At 43.3% G+C, this 15,598-nt stretch overlaps 1 protein-coding gene across 1 annotated transcript in view; it reads right to left on the reverse strand.

Moving 5' to 3' along the window:
* The window catches only part of LOC138818213 (alpha-aminoadipic semialdehyde dehydrogenase-like), a 33,510-nt gene that overhangs the window by 1,288 nt on the left and 16,624 nt on the right, over positions 1-15,598 (reverse strand). Inside the window, exons 10-17 of the mRNA XM_070009197.1 lie at positions 14,371-14,412; positions 13,434-13,528; positions 11,376-11,460; positions 9,438-9,544; positions 5,504-5,620; positions 3,347-3,444; positions 3,097-3,170; positions 1,067-1,142 (exon numbers count right to left, since the gene is read on the reverse strand). Of these exons, the coding sequence (XP_069865298.1) occupies positions 1,067-1,142; positions 3,097-3,170; positions 3,347-3,444; positions 5,504-5,620; positions 9,438-9,544; positions 11,376-11,460; positions 13,434-13,528; positions 14,371-14,412 (694 nt within the window). The remainder of the gene's footprint in view (positions 1-1,066; positions 1,143-3,096; positions 3,171-3,346; positions 3,445-5,503; positions 5,621-9,437; positions 9,545-11,375; positions 11,461-13,433; positions 13,529-14,370; positions 14,413-15,598) is intronic.

The following is a 15,598-nucleotide window of genomic DNA, read 5'->3' on the forward strand; positions in this document are numbered from 1 at the left end:
GGGTCCTCACAGCACCCTTTTACAACACAGTCCACATGGCCCTGTACCCACATTCTATACTTAGAGGAAAGCTATTTTGTTTTCTTTTTTCTTTTGTGCCAGTCCTGGGGCTTGAACTCAGAACCTGGGCACTGTCACTGAGCTTTTTTTTTTTCCTCTCTCTCAAGGGTAGCACTCTACCACTTGAGCCATGGCTCCAATTCTGGCTCTTTGGAGGTTAACTGGAGTTAAGAGTCTCACAGACTTTCCTGCCCAGGCTGGCTTCAAACCATGATCCTCAGATCTCATCTTCGTGAATAGCTAGGATTAAAAATGTTAGCCACAGCCGGGCACTGGTAGCTCACCCCTGTAATCCTAGCTACTCAGGAGACTGAGATCTGAGGATCGCGGTTCAAAGCCAGCCGGGGCAGGAGAGACTGTGAGACTCTAATCTCCAATAAACCACCAGAAAACCGGAAGTGGCGCTGTAGCTCAAGTGGTAGAGCGCTTGCCTTCAGCTGAAGAGCTGAGGGACAGCGCCCAGGCCCAGAGTTCAAGCCCCGCCACCAACCAAAAAAAAAAAAAAGTTAGCCACCAGTGCCCAGCAATCAAAGCTATTTCTATGCCAGGTTCAGTGGCTCATACCTGTAAACCTAGCTACTCAGGAGGCTGAGATCTGATCAGGGCAGACAAACCCATGAGATTCTTACCTCCTATTAACCACCAAAAAAAAAAAAAAAAGCCAGAAATAGAGCTATGGCTCACATGGTAGAGCGCCAGCAGTGAGCAAAAAGCCGAGAATGAGGCCTCAAGTTCAAGTCCCAGTACTGGCATCAAAAACACCAAGCAGTCCGGTGATGGTGGCTCATCCTATAATCCAGGGCTCACAATTTTTCCAACCTTGGAGCATGCATTCTACACTACGGATGTTCAAAACTGTAGTGCAAACCAATGGTCTAAAAGGAGAGAGCTGTGGAATGCAAACTAAAATGAAGTGAAACCGAGCCGCAACAACACAAAGAAGGAGGTGACAGCACATTCCCCAGGCTGGAGGCCCTCCCACCCCCACCCCCAGGCCCCTCCTTACCAGGTGGAGCGCCTCATGTACTGCTTCCAGGCATCGCTGCCGGACTCCCTGCCCCCGCCCGTGTGCTTCTCTCCCCCTGGAAACAGAGGAAGCCGGCCTCTTAGGTCTTAGGAGCTCCTGCTCTCTCTGGCACTTATTTGGTGCGGTTAAAGGGAGAAGGAAAGCACCCTTCCCTACTTCCACTCAGCCCACAGAAGTTTCCACACACCCCACGCCAAAACACACAGAAAAGGGACATGAAAGGGTAAAGAAAGTAGATGGAGTTACGAGGAAAAGCATCAAAAAACAAAAGGAAAATAACAGTAACTGTATAATTAAAATGTTGTGCATGGAAACCTTGAAACACTGGAAACAGAATTTTCTTTTCCTAATGCTTATCTAAATATTCTGATTGTCTGACATGTAAATATAAACATATTAGATAATGCATATGTGTTGAATGCATATAATTTTTAAAATGAGTCTCGAGTTTTGGGGCTTATGTCTATAAATCGTAGCTACTTGGAAGGCTAAGATGGGTAGAACCACAGAAAGAGGCCAGCCCAGACCTAAATAAAACAATAAAAAACTGGGCATGGTGGCTGCAAACCTGTCATTCTAGCTACACAGAAGGCAGAAACAGGAGGTTCGTGGTCCAGGCTAGCCAGAGAGGAAGAAAAGACAAGACCCTTTGCTCAAAAATAAACGAACAACTAAAACAAAAAATGCTAGAGTCATGGCTCAAATGGCAGTGCTCAGGAAGTGTCATAACAAGGCCTGAGTCCAAACCCAGAACTGCCAAGGTCACCTACGGGAGGGAAGGAGAAAGAAAATGGAAGTAGATTGCTTTTTCCATTACAAGATGTTTTCACAACTCTAAGAAAGAGGAAGCACCCAGACAGAATGAGCACACACGGGCTAACACAGAGACTAAAGGTTCACAGTGGAGCAAGGACACACACGCACACATATACACACACAAAACACAGCAGGCAGAGACAGGGCTGAAAGGGAAACTTCACACCTGCACACTGAACAGTAATTCTATACCAAACAACAACAAAAAAACAAGAAAAAAAACTCTGGATAATTTTTAATAAGTAAAACATATATGCTTGATAAGGAGGGATTTCTTTAAAAAGAAAAAACACCTATTTGTAAGTTTAAGCATTAATAACTCATTGTTTATTAAGAGAAAAGAAAATCTGGACCAGAATAAGAAAAGCAATTGCGCATTTCATGTATCAAAGATAGTACGTGGCACAGGGTGATGGTTTTGCAGGACACAGGAGTGCACACTTATAATCCCAGCACTCAGCACACGAAGGCAAGAGGATTATGAGTTTGGGGATAGCCTGGTCTACAAAAAAGAAAAAAAAACTGAAAAAAAAAAAAAGATCTGCTTACTATTTGTAATACCCACTGAAAAGAGACACAGAATAGTGTATGTGAAGTTTTCTGGCTCTGGAGCAGGGGTTTTTAGTGGTTTGGGGGAATGAAATCTTCTCCTGAGAAAACAACGGCTACCTTCCAGGGTTTCCGTATCTTGGATTGAGGCCTCTGCTCTGGCCTGATACAACATTTCAGCAGAAGACACAGGACTCTGGCGGTAACCTCAAAAATGGAATTGGCATTTTTTGTTTGTTACAGATCACATAAAGCCATCTCAGAAAACAAAATCATGTTTCAATTTCTTAATGATTGTTCTAAAAGCTCCTATTGCCGGGTGCTTGTGGCTCACACCTGCTAGTATAGCTACTCAGTTTGCTGAGATCTCAGGATCTCCCTAAGAAGCCAGCCCAGGCAGAAAAGTTTGTAACTCTTATCACCAAATAACCAACAAAAAGCCACAGGTGGAGCTGTGGCTCTAGTGGTAGAACATGTGCTTTGAACAAAAGAGCTAAGCGACAGCACCCAGGCCTAGTGTTCAAGTCCCAACGCTGGTACAGAAACACATACACACATAAATACACACACACCGTAAGCAGATACTAAGTAAAGCAAGTTAATTTCCAGCCCAACTTGAAAAAGAGAAATGGTTGCCTACGTACCAAATGCGCCTCCGATCTCAGCACCACTGGTTGGAATGTTGACATTCACAATGCCGCAGTCTGAACCTTTAGGTCTATGTAGAAGGAGGGGAATGGTGAGAATGACAGGGAATCTTTAAAAATCAAAATAAGATGAAGCCCAAAGACTATCAATGTTAAAAACAAAAACAAAAAGCCATTCAATCTTTTCAAAGTCCACTCATCACACAAATGAGATCCACATAAATGTTTGAAAGAGACAAAACTATACCCAAGCCAGCGGAAGATTCTGCCCAGATCCTTGGTAAAGATGCTACTAGAAAGTCCCTGTTTCACTTCATTATTCCATGCAAACACCTCCTCTTCATTCTAAAAGAACAGACATCAGTTGGAGGCTGTTAGATGTTACAGTGCTCAGGTCAAAGTTCACTGCTGTAAGTGGATATTCACGGCTCACACCTGGAATCCTAACTACTCAAGAGACTAAGAGAATCACAGTTCAAAGCCAACCCAGGCAGACAAATCTGAGATTCTCTTATCTCCAGTTAACCAGCAAAATAAAAAAAAGTGCAAGTAGAGCTCAGGTATTAGAATGACAGCTTTGAGCCACTAAGCTAAAGAAGAATACAAGGCCTTGAGTTCAAGCCCCAGTATTCGCACATATGTATGCAGATGTATACAAGAGCAAGAGAGCACGCACATGCAAATACACAAATACACACACACACACATACGCACACACACACAAAGTTCACTGGCATTAATCTGATTTAATTGATGTAAACCAAGAACCAATATCCCAGTTGACTAGTTTCACTATTTTTTTTTTTTTTTTTTTTTGTCGGTCATGGGGCTTGACCTCTGGGTCTGGGCACTGTCCCTCAGCTCTTCAGCTCAAGGCCAGCGATCTACCACTTGGGCTACAGCGCCACTTCCGGTTTTCTAGTGGTTTATTGGAGATAGGAGTCTCACAGTCTTTTCTGCCTGGGCTGGCTTTGAACCACGATCCTCAGATCTCAGCCTCCTGAGTAGCTAGGATTATAGGCGTGAGCCACCGGCGCCCAGCTAGTTTTACTATTTCTATGTTCCTCTCTTAGGACAGGATCATGTATTAATAAGTAACACTCACAGAGGTTTTGCTTCAATTCTACTTTAAGGAGCAAAGCTTAGTACAGTCTTCCAGTCAAGCTACTAACTATAATGGCTAATATGTATTCAATTTTTATCCTGTACAGCACACTGATGTCTGCATTTATTCAGTCCCTAGGACACAACTTTTTTTTTTTTTTTTCCAGTCTGAGCACTGTCCCTGAGCTTCTTTTTGCTCAAGGCTAGCACTCTACCACTTGAGCCACAGCACCACTTCCAGCCTTTTCTGTTTATGTAGTGCTGAGGAATCAAACCCAGGGCTGCATACATGCTAGGCAAGCACTCTACCACTGAGCCATATTCCCAGCCCCAGGACACAACTTTTATACTATCGATCACCAACTCACAAATGTGCCAACTGAAACCCCAAGAAGGACATTTGCTCAAAAGCTCAAAATCAACCCCACACAGCATAAAGCACAAAATGACACTCACAAGTCTCACAGATGGAACATGGAGAGACATCCTAAAGCAAGATATAAATAAACAGTAAGACGCAATTCCTACCATCATTTGCCTGCTCACAATGGCACATTCACACCCGGATTCAGTCTCTGAAATCTTAAAACTAACTAAATATTTGCTGACTTGGCCAGGGCCTGCCTCAGGTTAAAATAACCACAGCCCAGTCCCCGACTGCAGATTATAGAAGTGTATCTTTACACTGCCCTTTACCTTCTCATGGTGTGTGCTCACGGGCCCGCAACCAGGCTGTCCAACTGTCCAGTTCCTGTGTTAACAGACCCTGCCTCACCAGACTCAGTGGTTCACCTGTAATCCTAGTTATTCAGGAGGCTGAGATCTGAAGATCACAGTTCAAAATCAACCCAAGCAGGAAAGCAGGAAAGTCTGTGAGACCCTTATCTCCATTTAACCACCAAATAAGCTAGAAGAGCTGTGGCTCAAGAGGTAGAGTGCCAACCTTAAATGAAAAGGCTAAGGGATGGGGGGGGGGGGGGGGGGGGAGAGAGGGAGACAGACAGACAGACAGACAGACAGACAGACACAGAGAGAGAGACAGAGACAGAGAGAGGCTGCCTCTATGGCTTAGATTAAGGCAATACAGAACACAAATGCATACCTTCCATAACCAGCAACGCCAGTCAACTCCCATCTCAGTTTCCCTGGCAGCCAGCCTGGGACCTTTCAATGTTTCCCACTCACAGTGACTTTAAGAAGCTTTCCCAAGGGCTACTCCAGTGAAACGTACCATCCTTCATTTCCCCCTAGCTTCTCATTTACTTCAACTTTGGATTAGAGAAACGGGATGAATGTCTACCTTGAATTTGAAGACATAGAGAATGGGAGCAAACGTCTCCGTGTGCACGATGGCCGCATCGTGGGCAAGGCCTGTCACGATAGTAGGCTCCACGTAATTCCCAGGGCGGTTCATCACCTCAGAGAGAAATAAAATGAAAGGATTCAAGGTGTTTTGGTTTCTAGTAGGTGGAGGCTAAAGGACACCAACTTTGTCTACATTTCTAAGAAAAAAGGAAAGAAAGAAAAAGCATTTATAAGGCTGGGAAGGTGGCTTAGCGGTAGAGCGCCTGCCTAGCATGCATGAAGCCCTGGGTTTGATTCCTCAGTACCACATAAATAAAAAAGCTGGAAGTGACGCTGTGGCTCAAGTGGCAGAGTGCTAGCTATGAGCACAAGAAGCTCAGGGAGAGTGCCCAGGCCCTGAGTTCAAGCCCCAGGACTAGCAAATAAGAGAAAAGAAAAAGCACTTCTACGTAAGTTATTTCTTTTCTTGACTAAAATATATCTCTTCCTCCTATTGGTTCTAATTTACTTGATCAGAGAAAAATAGCAAAAAGGAATCGTTGGGGAGGAGAATGTTCTATGCATCACAACTGACTTTATTTTTTAAAATGTTACAAGCATGTTTTGTTTTGTGCATTGCTAGTACTGAGGTTGAACTCAGGGCCTCCTGTATGCCCAGCTGGCTTGCTTGTAGCTAGTGTTCTATCACTTCAGCCACAGCTCTAGCCCATTTTTTGCTGCATATTTTGGAGATGGGAATCTTGGGAAATTTTCTGCCCAGGCTAGTTTTGAACAGGAGAGCCTCCAGATCTCAAGAGTTAATAGGCATGAATTACCAGCACCCAACTGCAAGTCGCTATTTCAAAAATAATTTTAAGGTTGGTATTCTGTACCTACTGTGCTATAAACTGAATTTTGTCCCCTCTTGAATTCATATGCTGAAACCCTAATGAATCCAAAGGCTCCATATTTGGAGACAGAACCTTCAAAGTGGTAACTACAGTCATCAATAAATAAAACCATCCGGGCCGTGTCCCTATTAGAAGTAGAAGAAACTTGGAGAGTTCTCTCCACTCTCTGAGAAAAGTCACAGAGAACACAGCAATAGTGAGCCATCTGTAAGCAAGAAAGACTTCATCAGAAACTAACCCTTTGATCAGGTGCTGGTGTCTCATGCCTATAATCTTAGCTACTCAAGAGGCTGAGATCTGAGAATCAAGGTTCAAGGTTTGGAGCCAGCCCAAGAAAACAAACCTATAAATTCTTTGTTTGTTTTTTTGGGGGGGTCCGGTCGTGGGGCCTGAACTCTGGGCCTGGATGCTGTCCCTCAGCTCTTCAGCTCAAGGCTAGCGCTCTACCACTTGAGCCACAGCACCACTTCCGGCTTTTTTCTTTTTGCTTATGTGGTGCTGAGGAATCGAACCCAGGGCCTCATGCTTGCAAGGTAAGTGCTCTACCACTGAGCCACCTTCCCAGCCCAAACCCATAAATTCTTATATACAAGTAATCAGAAAAACAACACAAATGGAAGTGTGGCTTGAGTGGCAGAGTGACAGTTATGAGCAAAAAGGCCAAATGAGAGGCCCTGAGTTCAAGCTCTAGTACTAGCAAGAAGAAAGAAAAAAAAGGAAGGAAAAAAGGGAGGGAGGGAGAAAAACAACCCCAACCTTGCCAACACCTTGGTTGTAGATTTCAAGCCTCCAGAACTACAAAGCTTGAAAACATACTTCTGTTGTGCCTAAACTACCCAGCCCAGGGTATTTTGTTATAGAAGCCTTTGCAGACTAATACATACTGTGGCAAAGCAAGGATTCCAGAAGGGTACATTACAGACATTCTTCTAACCAACCTCCATGTAATCAAATTCCTAATTAGTCTCCATTAACTTCATGACTCTCTTTCTATGACGTATCCCAATGCCACTACAAGTGGCTCTGAGTGTGGTCCATCTTCCAATGAGCTTCTGAAGTTCTGTTCTCTCCCTGTTTGTGTTAATTAAGAGTCCATGTATCCATTCTTAATGGTGTGCATGGAGCTGTGTTAATAATTAATATAATGCCAAAGGCTACTTCTATTACATTGACTGCTTAGGAACAATTTTTTTTTTTTTTTTGGTCAGTCATGGGGCTTGAACTCTAGGCCCAGGCGCTGTCCCTTGGCTCTTCAGCTCAAGGCTAGTGCTCTACCACTTGAGCCACAGTGCCACTTCCAGTTTTCTAGTGGTTTATTGGAGATCAGAGTCTCACAGACGGAAGTGGCGCTGTAGCTCAAGTGGTAGAGCGCTCACCTTGAGCTGAAGAGCTGAGGGACAACGCCCAGGCCCAGAGTTCAAGCCCCACAACCGACAAAAAAAAATAAAATAAAATAAAATAAAATAAAATAAATAAATATTAAAAAAAAAAAAAAAAAGGGCTGGGAAGGTGGCTCAGTGGTAGAGTACTTGCCTTGCATGCTCGAGGCCCTGGGTTCAATTCCTCAGCACCACATAAGCAAAAAGAAAAAAGCCGGAAGTGGTGCTGTGGCTCAAGTGGTAGAGCGCTAGCCTTGAGCTGAAGAGCTGAGGGACAGCACCCAGGCCCAGAGTTCAGGCCCCACGACCGGACAATTAAAAAAAAAAAAAAAAAAAAAAAGAGTCTCACAGACTTTCCTGCTTAGGCTGGCTTTGAACTGTGATCCTCAGATCTCAGCCTCCTAAGTAGCTAGGATTATAGGTGTGAGCCACTGGCTGGAACAAAATTTTTAAAAGTCTTGTCCAGGGGCTGGGAAGGTGGCTCAGTGGTAGAGTGCTTGCCTTGCATACATGAGGCCTTGGGTTCAATTCCTCAGTACCATATAAGCAGTAAAAGCCAGAAGTAGTGCTATGGCTAAAGTGGTAGAGCGCTAGCCTTGAGCTGAAGAGCTGAGGGACAGCACCCAGGCCTAAAGTTCAGAACCCACACCCGACTAAAAACAAAAAAGCCTTATCCAAATAGAATTGAACTGGAGACTGGAGACCAGACTGTTGTGCAAGACTTGAGTTTTCAGATTCATTAAATAAAATGAAACTACACTGTACAGACAGTAATCTACTTTTCTGAGCTTTTGCACAGATGAAGACAACAAAATTCCTACAATCCATGAAGAAAATACCTTTGCTGTCCATCATAAAAATGGGCACTGGTGGCTCACGCCTATAATCCTAGCTACTCAGAAGGTTGAGATCTGAGGATTGTGGTTCAAAACCAGCCCAGGCAGGAAAGTCCCTGAGACTCTTATCCCCAATAAACCACTCAGAAAACCAGAAGTGGCACTGTGGCTCAAGTGGTAGGAGCACTAGCCTTGAGCTGAAGAGCTCAGAGACAGTGCCCAGGCCCAGAGTTCAAGCCCCACGACAAAAAAAAAAAAAAAAAAATCACGAATGAATCAGACCCAGAGGCTCACTGTGTGTCATGCTGGATATGAAGAGGACATAAATAGGAGGATCACAGTCCAGACACTCCCAGCACCAACTCCAGGCCCTACCCTAAAAAATAACTATAGTAAAAAGTCAGTAGAGTGTCTGCCTAGCAAGCACAAGCCTGAGTTCAAATCCTAGAAAATAAGAATCACACACAAATGTAGTTCTACGTTAGCTTAAAATAAAATAGGGCCTATTTTTGTGTTTCCCTGGCTGAACTGCCTGAAATAACTAATAAACACAGAGTCTAGCTACTCTGAAGACAAAGTCTTCTGTGGTGTCATGACCAGAGGTCCCCTTCCATACAAAGTCCTGGGAAACCAAATCAAAGGGAACCAAGACTCAGTTTCTCCTGTGTCCGCCCAGATATACTATATGCAACTTACATCATCGTTCTTTACGATCTCTTCCCCCACGTAGAACAGAGCTGAGGAGCTGAAGGTCAGTAGGACCCTTGCCCAGTGCTGCAAGCTTACTATGCCTACGCAAAAGGAAGACCCAGAGCTCGAGTTACCTTGCCGCCATACACCACTGTGCCTCCCGCCTTCTTAGCTTCTTCCACAGCTCCAAGAAACATGCTCACTGCCTGCTGGGTGTGGAGGGGCCCGTAGAGAACCTCGGCTGGGGAGATACAATGAAGGCTCTTCATTTTGCAGGAAGCAGCAGCATTATTATAACAGCTTTCCTAGTGAACAGGCTAAGCCCTTCCTATACCCTCTCAATTGAGAACAGGAGTCAACAACTTGCTTCTATGGTGGGACAGATGAAACTATTCTACGCCTTGCATCACAGATGTGTTATCCATCACAACTACTCAACGCTGCCTTATGCAAATGAGTAGGAGTGGCCAGCAACAGATATACACAGATGGCTGATGCAAATCCAATGGATATAGGTCTGCTTGCCAATCCCGCTTCTGAGCAATGACTCCAGCAAAAACACCTAATCAAATATACAGAACTGGGGCTGGGAAGGTGGCTCAGTGGTAGAGCGTTTGCCTTGCATGCATGAGACCCTGGGTTCGATTCCTCAGCACCATATAAGCAGAATAAAAAAAAGCTGGAAGTTGCACTGTGGCTCAAGTGGTAGAGTACTAGCCTTGAGCTGAAGAGCAGTAGGACAGCGCTCAGGCCCACGACCAGACCCAAAAAATAAAAAATAAAATAAAATAAATTTTAATTTTAATTTTAAAAAGTACAGAATTGGACCAGGACCCAGTTTCTCATGTCTAATTCTAGCTACTCAGAAAGCTGAGATTTGGAGGATCAAGGTTCAAAGCCAGACCAGGCAGAGAAGTCCTTGAAACTCTTATCTCTAATTAACCAACATAAAAGCTGGTCTGAAGCACATTTCAAGTGGTAGAGAGTTAGCCATGAACAAGGTAGCTGAGCAAGTATATAAGGCACTGAATTCAAGCCCCAGTATTAGAAAAAAAAACAAAACAAAATCACAGAGCTGGGTGCTGGTGGCTCACGTCTGTAATCCTACCTATTCAGGAGGCTGAGATCTGAGGATCATGGTTCAAAGCCAGCCTGAGCAGGAAAGCCCATGAGACTCTTATCTCCAATTAACCACTCACAAAACTGGAAGTGGCGCTGTGACTCAAGTGGTAGAGCACTAGCCTTGAGCTGAAGAGCTGAGGGACAGCATTCAAACCCAGAGTTCAAGCCCCACGACTGACAGAAAATAAATAAATAAATAAATAAATAAATAAATAGATAGATAGATAGATAGATAGATAGATAGATAGATAGATAGATAAATACTACAGAATTGATAGAATTGGCTTCTTGATTGCAATTGCCCTATCTCCAAAAACATCAGTTTCTGGAGCTGGCATGCAGTTTAAGAGCGACAGGTAGAGACTGCTTGTGTGATGCCTGTGAACAAAACATTAAAGTAACCCCAGGGATGAGGAAGATATAGGTAGACCCTTGTAAAGTAGAGCCAGCTTGGGAAGAGCTGCATGAAGGCCATTCCCAGTCTCACCCAGGAACATGCACCAAGCACCTGGGTCTCTCCTCTTCTTGTGCCCTCCAAGTCTCTCAGAAAAGTTAAGTATGTATGTCAACAAATAAATAACTTCTCAAAGCAAAGATCATAAACACTGTCAAAAACAGTACCAAAGGAAAACAGGAGGGTTTTGTTTTCTCATTTGCTGTTTTTATTTTCTTTCTTTTTTGTTACATCTGTTCGTTCATATGTCTTTGGGAGGTAAGGTGAGCACAGAAATGGAGGGACAAAGGGTGAACAAATGCAGCAATGGTACTCAACAGACACTAGGTTGAAAATGTGGGAGGGGAGAAGAAGGAAAAATTGGGAGAAAGCAAGGGATGGAGCGACATTGTCCAAAAAGAAAGGACCTCTTTACCTGAGTTATGTAACTGTAACCCCTCTGTACATCACCTTTTTGTAAAAAGCAGTACCATTGAAAACACAACCCGATACTCACAGTCCCATGGGTTCCCAACACGGATCTGTGCGTAGGCCTTTTTAAGTCTGTTTACCACCTCATCATGGATACCTTCATGCAGAAACTACAGAGGAATAGCAAGGTTATAATACAATAGCAAAGAACACAATTTCTTACGATGAATCATTTTCTTTTCTTTGATGACACTGAACTCTGGGCTGAGTACTTATTTGCTGCTTTATCACTTGAACCACACCTCCAGCCCAGCTTTTTGCTGGTCAATTGGAAATGGAATATCTTGGACTTTTCTTCATGGGCTGGCTTTGAACCACAATCCTTCAGATCTTAGCCTCCTAAGTAGTTAAGTACTGATTATAGATATAAGCCACTGGCACCTGGAATTCATTTTCCTAACAGTCTTGATTAATAGTTGTTAATAGTTACTGAAATACCAAAGTTGGACATTGAGCCATAAAAGCAAGACCAGCTGGCCTGGGACTCTGCCAATCTCTAACATGAGCTGTAATCAGGTGAGAATCACCCCAGTACCCACCCAGGCACCATGGGACTTGTGCTGTAGTCTCCTAGCACAGGTACTAAGCCATACATCACCTGAGTTAGTCTGAATTAATCTCCATATGACAAGTGAGTTGTCATTTTGAGACCTAGCCACTGAAAGGCCATAACACTGTGATTCTTTTCATATGCATCACTAATAATTGCTATGGAAGCCAGAGTGAGCAATGACTAATATGTTCTTTAATATTCAGCACTAAATACAAAGCATCTGCTCCAAAACACAAAGGAAAATTAAAGCAGGCTGCAAAGAGCGATGGTTGGCTTGCATGTCATTGTCTATTTTACCAGGTGAGTGTGGATAAAAGTTATCTGTAATATCTCTGCTTCTTTCTTAGCTTGAGTATGTTTAATATTCATGAACAAAATAAACTGTAAATACTATCGTATCTTAAGGTTCTTTTTGAGAACTTCAATGGGATTGTGTAAAAAATAAAAACTAAAGGGCTGAGAAGGTGGCTCAGTGGTAGAGTGCTTGCCTTGTATGCATGAGGCCCTGGGTTTGATTCCTCAGCACCACATAAACAGAAAAAGCCTGAAGTGGCGCTGTGGCTCAAGCAGTAGAGCACTCGCCTTGAGCTGAAGAGCTGAGAGACAGTGCCTAGGCCCAGAGTTCAGGTCCACAACCGGCAAAAAAAAATAAAATAAAATAAAGACTAAAGCCAGGTGCCAGTGTCTCACGTGTGTCATTCTAGCTACTCTAGAGGCTGAGATCTGAGGATCGCAGTTTGAAGCCAGCCCAGGCAGGAAAGCCTATGAGACTCTTACCTCCAATTAACCATGAAAACTGAAGTGGCACTGTGACTCAAAGTGGTAGAGTGCTAGCCTTAAGCAAAAAAGCTCAGGGACAGCATCTTGGCCCTGAGTTCAAGCCTCACAAGTGACAAAAAAAGTATATTTTGCCCTAATTAATTTAGATTTATAATTTTAGATTTATAATTTGTGATTTTGGCTCAAGGGCAAGGTGCTGGTCACCCCTGCTATGTGATCTTGGACTTTTGCCTACATACTGTTATAGAAGAAAAACCAGAAAGAGGTCTCAACCCCAGTCCACTTTCCATCAACTGCTGGAATCCTATTTCTCTGAAGCCACCACTAGCTTAGAGTAGGAAAAGTCTCTATTGATTTGTATGTACAAAAGGGTGAGCTGGACCATATAGATGCAAATCATGTGTAGGGAATATATATATATATAATTTTTTTGGGGGGGGGGGGTCCAGTCATGGGGCCTGAACTCTAGGTCTGGGCGCTGTCCCTCAGCTCTTCAGCTCAAGGCTAGCGCTCTACCACTTGAGCCACAGCGCCACTTCTGGCTTTTTTCTTTTTTCTTATGTGATGCTGAGGAATCGAACCCAGGGCCTCGAGCATGCAAGGCAAGCACTCTACCACTGAGCCACCTTCCCAGCCCCGAGAATATATTTTTTCTAGCAGTTCCTCTATGATACCTAACCAACAGCAGACATTCAAACATGGTGGATAAAAGGACCAAAAAACCACAACAACAAAAAGTAGGCCACTCACCAGTCGTCTTGCAGTGGTACACCTCTGGCCAGCAGTCCCCACGGCAGCAAAGAGGGCAGATGGAACAACTAAGCTGAGATCTGCATCCTCAAAAGCTGAGAAGCACCAACGTGCGTCAGTGTGACAAGCAGGCAGGTGATGCAGCAGCTAACCGGCACCACACAATGTCTTTACAAAGCAACAGTGCATCAACACTAGCATGTAAAGTAAGCGTGTCCAACCAGGTGTCAGTGGTCAAACTGTAATCCTAGATACTCAGAAGGCTGAGTTCTAAGAATCTCAGTTCAAAGCCAGCCCAGGAAGAAAAGTCCATGAGACTTTTAACTCCGATTAAGTAGCAAAAAATACAGAAGTGGAAGTACGGTAGCTCAAATGGTAAAGCATCAGCCTTGAGCGAAAAAGCCAAGCAAGAATACAGACGTCAAGCCCCAGCATGGGGAAAACAATAAATAGTAAGAAAAAGAAAAAAAAAGAAATCTTCAAACCCACAGATTAAATAGCAAAACAATGTCTTAAGGCCATAAAAATGCCTAACATTCCATTAAAGATCAACCAATGTGTCTGAAATCAAAAGAAATCTTCAAGTTAAGTAAATCATTAAGTTACTTTAGAAAAACCCGTGTGTAGCCAATTTTCAGAAAACAAGGGAAAAAATGAAGTATGGCAGTTATTTCGCACTACTACAGATGATCAAAGACTCACACACAAGTTCTAGGGCACAGGTAACGTTTTCCTAACATGAATTTTCTTCCTTTTTGATATACGCCTTTAACCCAAACCTATGTCCCATCTCCTAAGTAAAATCCCTGAGTGTGGAAATCAGGCGCGAGGGGCCCACATAGCAGAGAGCATCTTGAGCAAGTGCTGAGTGGTCAAAATGGCAGCGACAGACATACCAACTGAACGCAAAGCAAAGCAAAGCAAAGGGCCGCCTTACCAATAATTGCATTGTTCCCTCCAAGTTCTAACAAACTTTTCCCTTTAAGAAAAACAGAAACATAAGTTAATTCCAGTGTTCGTATATAAACAGTCGCAAATTATAGCCTAATCTCAATTTTTTAAAATTCTGATTAATAAAGTAGCATAACTATTTATCAACATCAAATTTCCTGATCTTTTTACCTGTATCATGAGAAAATTATGTGAGAGAACCTATCTTTATGAAATACACTGAAATATGCAGAGGCAAAGAAACACACCTTCCACTGCCACTAAACTCAACAATGACACACACATACTGTGTTTGCATATGTATTGCTAGAGAGAGAGAAATGACCAATGGTGAGAAATATAAGCAGTGAATCAATCTGATGAACACGTATAAAGAATTCCTGATGCTAGGCCTAACTTTAAGGTCTGGTACACACTGAAACAGTGTAACTCCCTCAAATAACTTACATTTTAACAAGATAAATTCCAGGAAGCTAGAACATGTGTTGTCAGGAGGAAAGGAGACTAAAGGGGAGGCAGGGCTGACAAACGGAGATGGGAAGGGTGGGCTAATGCAGTCACAGTATTTAATATACATATGTGAAGATGGAACTGGGTAAATTAAAGGGAGGAGTTGGGTTGGGAGAGATGGAGGAGAATGATGACACTCATCAACATGCCTTGTACTCATAGTTTGACATGGTGAACTGAAGCCCATTTGTACAACTACACAATTTTTAAACTATATTAAAAAATAATTTTAAAATATAGGCCAGGACTGGGAAGGTGGCTCAGTGGTAGAGCACTTGCCTTGCATGCCTGAGGCCCTGGGTTCGATTCCTCAGCACCACATAAGAAAAAAGCCGGAAGTGGCTCTGTGGCTCAAGTGGTAGAGCGCTAGCCTTGAGCTGAAGAGCTGAGGGACAGTGCCCAGGCCCAGAGTTCAGGCCCCACGACCGGACCCCCCAAAAAAATAAAATATAGGCCATCCGCTGCAGAAACTGCTACAGTGAATTCCCTCAAACACAAGCACACAATGTCCTATGAATTTAGCAATTCCACTTAATGGTAGGCGACGAACTCTTACATGATCCTATTATTCTTTACTGGAGAGAAAAGGGGTCTCCTGTTTCATAAGAGTCCCCATTTTAATGAGTCTCCTATCTCAGAGACTTCCTTAATATTTAACTACTAACAATTATACCCTTTTACTTAAACATTTAAGTAAATATAAG

The sequence above is a fragment of the Dipodomys merriami genome, unplaced genomic scaffold (genome assembly GCF_024711535.1).
Source record: "Dipodomys merriami isolate MVZ:Mamm:240054 unplaced genomic scaffold, mDipMer1.0.p SCAF_72, whole genome shotgun sequence".
In the NCBI taxonomy this organism is placed as follows: Eukaryota; Metazoa; Chordata; class Mammalia; order Rodentia; family Heteromyidae; genus Dipodomys; species Dipodomys merriami.